The following is a 9,989-nucleotide window of genomic DNA, read 5'->3' as shown; positions in this document are numbered from 1 at the left end:
TGTGCTACCCCTTCAGGGGTGTGAAAATTCCTTTGCTTAGTTGGTTTATGTTTTTATGCTTTTGGCTTGTATAACGTTTGAACTTTAAGAGACGATGCTTTGTTTTCCTGTATGTATCTGTTCTTTGCTCACTTTTGCTTATTGTTTTACTTGCTTTCTTATTAAGCATTATTTAGGGGGTACAGCGCCCCGGTGCGCTAGGTTTTTTGTTTTGCCCCTGCTGTTGTCGACACACTAAGTGTCGGTGTTGGGTGCTCTTAGCATCCAACGATCTAGTTGTGCATGTGAACATTTACTCATTAAAAACTAATACACTAAGAATCAAAGATCAGCAATTGCATTATCATTCTATATTAACCGCGGATTTTTAATTACACTAAGTATTGAAATCATGTTACTGAGCATGGACATGTGTACTCTAAGTACTTTGGGGTGTGCTACACTAAGTGGCATATCAATCAGCTGGGATTGCATCTCTTCCCCTCACAATTTGTTCTAGAAGAAATACTTCTTCAAATTCCTGGCGTTCCACATTCTTGGAATCTGCCTGCCTTCCATTATTTCTAAAACATATGCACCGTTCCTATTCGCTTTTGTGACTCTATAAGGGCCTTCCCACGTTGGGCCCAACTTGCCTTGGGGATGGGCTCAACTCGCTTCATTTTTCCTTAAAACGTACTCACTAACTCTGAATGCTTTCTCTTTTACCCTTTGATTGTAGTATCTTTCTGTTGCATGTTTATAAACAGCTTGGCGCATTTCAGACTTCTCACGCTTTTCCTCTAGGATATCCAGGTTTACCCTTAGGTCTTGTGCATTGCTTTCCTCATCCCTAATGGTCACCCTTAATGTGTTCATCGCCACTTCCATGGGAAGCATGGCCTCCGTTCCATACGTTAGGCTGAAAGGGGTCTCCTTTGTGCTTGTTCATGGTGTGGTTCTGTACGACCACAGCACCGTCGGTAGCTCCTCTGCCCAATTCCCTTTTGCTTTGCCTAACCTCTTCTTGATTCCGTTCACAATGGTTCAATTGGATACCTCCGTCTGCCCGTTCGCTTGCAGGTGTGCTACTGATGTGAAGCGTTGGCTTATCCCTTTGGTGGCGCACCATTCTCTAAACGGGTTCTCCGCAAACTGCATGCCATTGTCGCTGATAAGAACTTTGGGTGTCCCAAATCTTGTCATGATATTCCCCCATACAAATTTTATCATGTGCCTCCCCGATATGCACGCCAGTGGTTCTGCTTCAATCCACTTTATGAAGTAGTCCACGGCCACCACCATATAATTTAGCCTTCCTGGTGCTTCTAGGAATAGACCCACTATATCTATGCCCCATTGGTAGAAAGGCCATGGGCTGGATATGTTATGTAGCGGCACCGAGGGATTTGCTTGAACTGGGGCATAGGACTGACACTGCCCACATTTCCTGGTCGTTTCTATCGCATCTTGTTGTATCATTGGCCAATATACCCCCATTCGCAACACCTTGCCCGTCAAGGCCCGTGCCCCCTCATGTGCACCTACCTGGACTGAGTGTGCCTCCTGTAGCAATTCTCTCCCTTTGACTTGGTCCACACACTTCAGCCATGGCGTCGTGAACCCTTTTTTGTATAATTCTCCGTTAACCATTGCATATGAAGGAGCTTTTATATGTATCTTCCTAGCTTCGCCATGATCCTCTGGCAATATTCCGCTTTGCAAGTATTCCCTGAACGGTGTCATCTACGTGGGTCCGGCTGGGGCTAGAACGTTCACTTGCTGCTCGTCTATACTTCTGTCGCGGAGTACTTCTACCAGGACCTTCTTTGACAAATGGTCGAAGCATGTAGATGCCAACTTACTCAGAGCATCTGCCCTCTTGTTTTCACTCCTGGGTATCTGCTTGATCGTAAACTGCCCGAACGATCCTACCAATTGCTTCACCATCTTTACATATTTTCCCATCCTCTGATCTCTCACTTCGAAACTCCCATTAACCTGGTTTGCCGCTAGCATCGAGTCGGTTAGGGCCGTTACAGCTTTCGCCCCCATCCGCTTGGCTAGGCGTAATCCGGCCAGCAGCGCCTCGTATTCTGCTTCATTGTTTGACGTGTGGAAATCGAAACGGAGGGCGTAGGTTACCTCTTCTCCTTCTGGGCTAGTTAAGATCAAGACCGCCCCTGATCCTTCTCTACTGGACGCCCCGTCCATATACAAGGTCCATGAATTGTTGCCGGCTGGGGCCCCCTCAACTGCCCACACTTTTTCTTTGGACGGGTCCCCGCCATCCGGAATTTCTAGCAAGAAATCGGCTAACGCCTGTCCCTTGATACTTGTCCTTGGGTGGTATTTTATGTCGTGCTCTCCCAATTCAATCGCCCACTTTACTAGCCGGCCCGACATCTCCGGCTTGAGCAGTATCTGTTTGATGGGATAACTCGTGAGCACCTCGATCTGGTGTGCTTGAAAGTATCGCCTTAGTCGCCGAGCCGCATAAATGAGTGCCAAGACCAGCCTCTCCAGCGTGGGATATTTGAGTTCTGGTCCTTGCAGCGCTCTGCTAACGAAGTATACCAGTCTCTTCTACCCTTCTCTTTCTACAGTCAATGCTGCAGATATCGCTTCCCCTGATGTCGAGAGGTATACTTGCAGCGTCTCTCCAGGGACCGGACTAGCCAGCGTGGGTAATTCCTGTAGCGATTCCTTGATTCTTTGAAGCGCTTTTTCTGCTTCATTCGTCCACCGGAAATTGCTCTTCTCAATGCAACCCTTCAATGTGTGAAATAACGGCATGGCTTTGTCAGTGGATTTCGAAATGAACCTACTTAGAGCTGTGAGTTTTCCATTCAGACCCTGCACATCCCTGAGGGAGCTCGGCGTTGGTGTCTCAATGAACTCATCGACTTTGTACGGGCTGGGCTGGATACCTCGCTTGGTGACGTAGTACCCCAGGAACTGACCTTCTTCCACCCCAAACGTATATTTGGCTGGATTCAGTTTCATCTTCACTTTCTCCAGGGTTTGGAAAGTTTCTTCAATATCCTGTAACATCTTGTCTTCATGTGGGCTCTTTATCACCATATCGTCCACATATACCTCAATGTTTCTCCCGATCTGCTTAGCAAATATTGAGTCGACCAGGCGCTGATATGTGGCCCCTGCATTCTTTAGGCCGAAAGGCATCTTGGTGTAGCAAAAAGTGCCATGATCCGTGTAGAAGGCTGTTTTCTCCTCATCTTCTTTGCTCATCAAGATCTAGTGATACCCTTTGTATGCATCCAGGAAGCACTTTAACTTAAATCCTCGACTCCACCTTCTGGTCAATCTATGGAAGAGGGTAACAATCTTTAGGGCATGCCTTGTTTAAGTCAGAAAAATTGATGCATATACGCCACGACCCGTCTTGCTTGAGGACCATAACTGGGTTCGCAATCCACATCGGGAATATTGCCTCCCGCACTATCCCAGCTTCTACCAACTTGGCCACTTCCGTATTAATTTCCCTATTACGGTCTCCTCTTGGATTCTCCTTTTTTGCTTAACCTCCTTCACGCCTGGTTTAATTACAAGCTTGTGCTCGATGACCTTCCTTTCCACCCCTACCATGTTTGTTGGGGCCCATGCGAACACATGTTTGTATCGTTTGAGTAAGTCGATCAGCGCTCTTCTTGTGCGGGTTGGAAGATTGTATCCAACGCTAACTGGCTGATCGGGGTGTCTATCATTGATTATTTCCTTCCCTTTCCCGGGGTTGCGCTTGGGTCTCTTTGTCTCTTTGGTTATTTATGTCGGCTTCATGACTGTGTAGCATTGCAATTCTTTGGGTGGAGTGACCAACACTGTAGCCGCACCCATTGGGGTGTCAAATTTCATGATCCCATGCATAGTTGATGCACTGCCCCCAGCTTCAAGAGGGTTGTTCTTCCCAGGATGATGTTGTGCTCTGCCGAGTGTCGGATGACCACAAAGTTTATCAAGGTGGTTTTCTTTCGCTGTTTTTCATGGCTAGTAATGGTCAGGGGGGTGGATTGTGCCCAACGGCCATAGGCTATGACCTATGAATCCTACCAGCCTCCCCGTCGTGGGTCGTAAGTTATCCTTCCAGCGGTCTGGGAGGAGTCGGAAGCAATGCTCATAGATGATGTCCGCCGAACTCCCGGTGTCGACATAGACCCTATGTATGGTTACGTCTCTGATGGAGGCTTGTATCACCAACGGGTCGTCGCCCCTCCATCCTTCTGGTCGGGGGTCTTGCACGGAGAACGTGGGCGTGCGTGCCGAAGGTTTGGCGGTCTCCTCTCTCCCCCGTTCCTCTTCCCTGCTTCTCTTACTGCGTATCATGAATATTTCCTTGGGCTGGGTGCCTTCGTGGGGTGTACCTTTGGCGTTTTCAGCGTCGAACTTGGAGCGCAGGCTTCGTGCTACTTCCACCAGATCTCCTTTGAGTTGCTTTTCTTCCATCTCTTTCTTTAGTACCGAACAGTTGGCCGTATCGTGAGTCTTACTCTTGTGATACTCACATTATCGGCTCTTGGGTGACCTGGCCGGCTGCTGTTTCTCAGACACCGCATACACTTCTGGGCGGCGGCTGCGTCTATCGTCCTTGGCGAATGGTCGAAAGCACGTCTGTGTTCTTCTTGCCTGGCCATAGTGCCTATTCCCCCCCCCCCCCCGAAAATCCATGTGAGTCGGGTTGTGATGTTTGGTCGCCATAGCATTTAGGTAATCTTGCTTGGTTGCTTCGCCGTCTTCCTGCCTCAAATATCGTTCCACCCTTTCCTTCAATTCGGACCGTGTCAGGGGTTTCTTTCCCATGAGTTTTTGTGACAAGGGGCCTGGAAGGAGTCCCCATGTGAAGGCGCCGACTATGAGCACTTCGTCATGCCCTGGCACGTCCAGTGTAGCGTTTATGAACCTTGTGCAGTATTCTCGTACAGTTTCCCCCTCTTTCTGCTTACAGCTTGTGATTGAATGAGAATCTCCCTTGTACTTACGTAGCTGCATGAAGTTGGTGAGGAAGAGGTACTTGAGCTAAGCAAAGTTTGAAATGCTGCCCGGTGGTAACGTCTTGAACCATGTACCGGCGTTGCCATCGAGAGTCGTCGGGAAGTATGTACACCAGAACTTCTCATTAAGCTTCAACGACGTCATCGTCCATTCGTATGTGTCGATGTGGCTGTCCGAGTCGGTGGTTCCATTGTACGTTTTGAGTGTCGGGAGATTTACTGTGTTTGGTATTTCATAATCCAACAGCTCTTTGACAAACGGGGACGTTACACTACGGGAAAAACCATCTTGGCCTGGGACAATCGTCGGTCCCTACTGATACTAATGGTTCATGCCATGCGGTGGCGGTGTAAGGTAGCCAGGACTTGGTCCGTAGAAAGGGTATGGCTGGAAGGGTAGCTGGAAAGGGTGACTGGCAGAGAAAGGGTGTATAGGAGTAACAACACTGATCGTTACCGGGTGTTGCAGGCTGCCGTTGGCGGGTATAGCTGGTCCGGTCCAAGCACTGGCCATTGGGTAGATGGATGTTGGGTGGTTTATCATGGCTTGCGCCAGCGGCGGCAACACGGTCGTTGAACTCTGTCCACCCATCAGCTGGAATGACGACGGTGTTGTAAACGACGACGAGGTGTTGGAAACGTGGTTCGACGGAAATGTTGCTGGGTGGAGCAGTTGTGCCTGCTGTGTCGGCGGTGCAAGGAATGGTGGCATCTGAAGTTGTGTAGACGGAAATGGCCCCACCGTTGCCGTTCCTTGCTGGGAGAACGACAGTTGTGGAACATTGCCGACAACCATTGTAGAACTTTCTTCACCCAAAATGGCCCTGTTGACCATTGTAGGCGGTGGTGTTTCACCCAACGTCGTCATGGGACGTATGGGACTGACCGGTCGTCCCTCACTGCCGTTGGACGCCATTGACATTTACTTTTGTGCTTTTTGTTTGTGTTCTTCGTCTCATAAACGGATGGCGCCAAATGATGTGACCTTGCTCCTGTTCTATCCACCTGGTGTTCTCCGGCGTTCAGTTATCACTGCAAGATCACAAAGAACAAAGGCCGTCAGCCGCTTTCCGGGAGGGGCTCCCGGAAGAACGCTCCGACGGTCAAGTTAGAGGGTGTTTAGGGTATGTGTATATTCTCCGGTAGGGATCCCTAGAACTTACCTCGTAGGTCTGAGAGTGTACCCTTTTATACCTAGCTCCTTGCCTAATCCGTACCAGACAAGATCGCTTTTTCAGGAGACAGGACCAGGGGCGCTGATTGGAGAGTCGTGTGCCTTTAACCGTTAGGGCGGTCTTATTGGCTCTGACGGTAATGGGGCGATCCTCCTACCTGTCTCATGACCGTTTCTTTTGTCTTGGAGCTGGGAGCGTCTCTAGGCGAGCGCGAGCCTTTTGCCTGTGCGTTTCGCTCCCAAGGATACCAGCGGTCACTAACCCTGCTGGGCCGGGTCCGGTTGGCGTGCGCGAGCCTTTCGTCTGTGCCTTCTACTCCTGGGAGCCCCAGCGGACACTAAGCCTGCTGGGCTAGGCCCGGCTGGCATATCCGGCTGATGCTTCTGTGGTGCTGCCCTAGGCACGTCATCAATAACGAACGCTCAATCCTCACTGCTAGAGGAATGCTAAATATCTCATAACTGGCCTCCCGGCCTCACAAAACCCACCCATCCATGAAACTTCCACCAACCCTGCAGCACTAGTGTATGCTAGCCATACATAACGCTGGACCCTATAGACTTTCGAATATCCAATCCTACCCTAAGCTCCCAATCAAACAAGAACAGAACATAAGGCCATGTCAAACATTCTTAGGCTATAAGATCTTAGTTATGTATAACCGTGATGCATACACTAAGCAACTACAGTAATGATGTCAATCTCATATAAAGGAGACCCTTGGCTAGCAGGCATCATGTAATCAGACAATTCTATCATGCAATTCCTGAAGATCCCTAGCCTAGTACTAACATGATGTTCTAACATATATCATAATCAAATAACTTGTATGGTATTTTGGGGTCTACTTACTGGCTTCGGCTGATCGTACTCCCTGCATCCTCCTTTACTTATTTTGAAAACCATTTTAGAATTCATTTTGAAAATCTTTTCCTTGATTTGAGACTGGAGTCACACGAGTGTTCCTCCAATTCACTCAAACCAAGGCTCTCATACCAACTTGTAACACCCAATAAATTTCAAGCCAATTTAAAACTTTTAAAACAATTCAAAACCCATTAGGCATTATAAAAAATGTTTTCAAAATAGTTTAATATCAGAGTATCCCAGAAACAAAGTCATAAAAAGTGAGGAGTTGTACGATCACGCCTTTGCCTTGCCACGATCCACTGATGCACCTGAAACAATAAACTGAAACTGTAAGCCCGAAAGCTTAGTGAATTACCCCCAAAATACCGATACACATACATTCCACATAATCATATCATAACAAACTGAATAAAACAGTACATAACGGGTCCACAGCCCTACAGACTGCAATACCCACGAGCCCATAGTACGAGTCTCCCTTAGCCCGTAACTGGAATGCCCCCGAGCCCATAGTACGAGTCTCCCGTGTGTGTGTCTCGATTAATTCTCAAAATTAGGGTTTTCAACCCAATTACTATCCCATTTATCAATTTGTTGGGCTTTTAGGTTCATTATGGCTTCATTGTGCCCATTAAGCTCTCATTGGGCCCACTAGGGTTTTCTTTTTGGCCCATTAGGGTTTAGTAGTCCCTTGCCCAAACATCCAAACGAGTCACAAACCAAACAAGGCACACCGCCACCCGACACGGCGGCCGGTGGCGGCAGGAGGCGGCAGCCACCACCCTACGGTGGTGGTTTGAGCTTTTCTTTTCATTATTCCTATTCTATTACAATACAATTTTACAATAACATCCAATAACCCACACACTCATAAAATAACACACGCACACATAGCCACCTTGTGGCGGCAGGTGGCTATACACGGTGGCAGCCACCACCCTACGGTGGTGGCGGTGGGGTTTTGTTCTTCGGATCTCCGGCCAAGGGACCCTTCGGCGGCCTTGTCTCATCACAATACATGAATATACATCCGTATGCCTGGAAAATGAACCCAACACCAACTGAGGTGGGTTGCAACAGCAACAACACAAGAAACGGGCAACAACAGCGGTGGTAGAACGAAGGAGGAAGGAGAGAGAGAGAGAGCGAGAGAGAGAGAGAGAGAGAGCGGCGCCATCAGCCGGCTATGGCGGAGCTGGACTCAGCTGGGTCTTCAATGGCGTGGCAGGAACCATGGCGGCAGGATACCGGTGAACGGAAGAGGAATAAGGATGGAGGCAGGCGGTTGCGTCGGTCTCGTCCGTTCGTCGGAGTCACAGCAACGAGGTAGCAATAGTCACTCTTCGTTGGTTTCCCGGCAGCCCTCAAAGTCCGGTTGTAGAAATGTCGCTAGCAGCCTTGCTGATCGGGAAAACGAAACGGGAGGGCGGCGGCGAGAGAGCAGTGGCGGCAAACAGTAAGAAGAAGGGATGGAGAAGGAGTCTCAAAGGGTAGGGGTGGCTGTGGAAATCACGATCTAGGGTTTGGGTTCTTTGGCTGCCCCCTTTGACGAGAGAATGAGGGATCAGATATATCCCGTAACTCCAAACTAAACTACCCTGCCAAAAATACACTTTTGGTCCCTCCTCCCCATATAATTTTCAGCATCAATCCAAAATTTACCTTTTAAACCCTGATCCCATATATTCCTTTCATAATAGATCCCTATATTACCAATAAGTCCCTTAAGCCTTCAAATCTTTTCAATTTAAATCCATTATTACCAAACGGACCCTAGCTTCTGAAATCCTTTTCGAATTAAGTCCATGACTTGCACTTTTAACCCCCAACTCCAAAAATTGTGATAATTAATCCTCGAGACCAACACCTAACTAATTATTATTTAAATTTCTGAGCTCTAACAATATACAAATAATAATAATAACTTCCCGGGTTCCTGATTTATTATATAATTAATCCCTTTAAAATGGGATGTTACATTTACTTATCGTTTAATGGATGTTCACATTCACGTTCTAAAAAGATGTATTCTATGTTAAAGAATATTTTCTCATAATGTTATTTATGAAGTAAATCTATAATCTTTCATTAAATTAATAGTTCTGATCATAACACCTATATAATTGTAACATCCCGAAATTCGGGTAAAGCTATTTAACCCTTCTCTTTTGTCAAGTTGTCAAGATTAGCTCTTGAGTGGAATTTGTAGCAAATGAGTACGTTGGGCATACTGGAGAGTACGTTGCGCGTACTCATGCGCTTAATTTGGACGCGGACTCGCCTAGGTACGCTGGGCGTACCCAGGGTTATGTTGGGCGTAGCGGGCCCAGATGCAAACCCCTAATATTTGGCTTGTACACTATATAAGGAATGCTAAGGCTTTATCCTCAGCCACCATATCAGAGAGTGAAACCCTAAGAGAGCATTTCCTTCGTTCTAAAGCTTGTGTGTGAGTGTTTTGAGCTAAAAGTGCCTTGTGTGTTAGTGAAGAAGAAGGAGAGGAGCTTGTGAGGGCTAGGGCTTGAAGTGTAAGTTTGGATCTGAGTTCTTCAGGGGGAGGAGCTTCATCTAGAGGTATAAAGCTCAAAAATTTCCTCTTTATTTTGGTTTGGTGTTGCTAGGACCATTTCTAGGGTTAAAAGTCCCAATGGTGGAGACTTTATGAGTGTAAGGGACTCCATGGACCTAGATTTTTCCCATTTCAGTGATATTTGTGTTGTAGATCCATAAAAATCCCAACTTGGTCGTTGTTATGGGGTCATGCTTGAGTTGTGAGTCTTTCTAGGGTTGGAAATGAAATGTTATGGGTGTTGGTGACTTGTCCAGCCATGTAAAGGCTTAAAATCACCAACTTTATGGATTAAGAGGCTTAGAAATGGTCAGATCTGAAAGTTAGACGTATGTCTTAACTGTTTAAGACCCCAGAAGCTAAGGAGTCTCAAACTGGGAGTTATGC

The 9,989-nt window shown here is 47.4% G+C and overlaps 1 protein-coding gene across 1 annotated transcript; it reads right to left on the bottom strand.

The window, feature by feature from the left end:
* Nucleotides 1-1,725: 1,725 nt before the first annotated feature.
* On the bottom strand, nt 1,726-2,385 carry LOC145089260 (uncharacterized). The gene has a single exon (XM_079027720.1). It carries the CDS (start codon nt 2,383-2,385, stop codon nt 1,726-1,728), a length of 660 nt encoding a protein of 219 aa, XP_078883846.1.
* Nucleotides 2,386-9,989: the final 7,604 nt, after the last annotated feature.

The sequence above is a fragment of the Lactuca serriola genome, chromosome 2 (genome assembly GCF_051521515.1).
Source record: "Lactuca serriola cultivar US96UC23 chromosome 2, Lser_US96UC23_V15, whole genome shotgun sequence".
Lineage (NCBI taxonomy): Eukaryota > Viridiplantae > Streptophyta > Magnoliopsida > Asterales > Asteraceae > Lactuca > Lactuca serriola.
This window is presented reverse-complemented; position numbering and strand designations above follow the sequence as displayed.

Coding starts and splice junctions, on each gene's coding strand:
- LOC145089260 (XM_079027720.1), bottom strand. CDS start 2,385: ATGTCGGGCCGGCTAGTAAAGTGGGCGATTGAATTGGGAGAGCACGAC.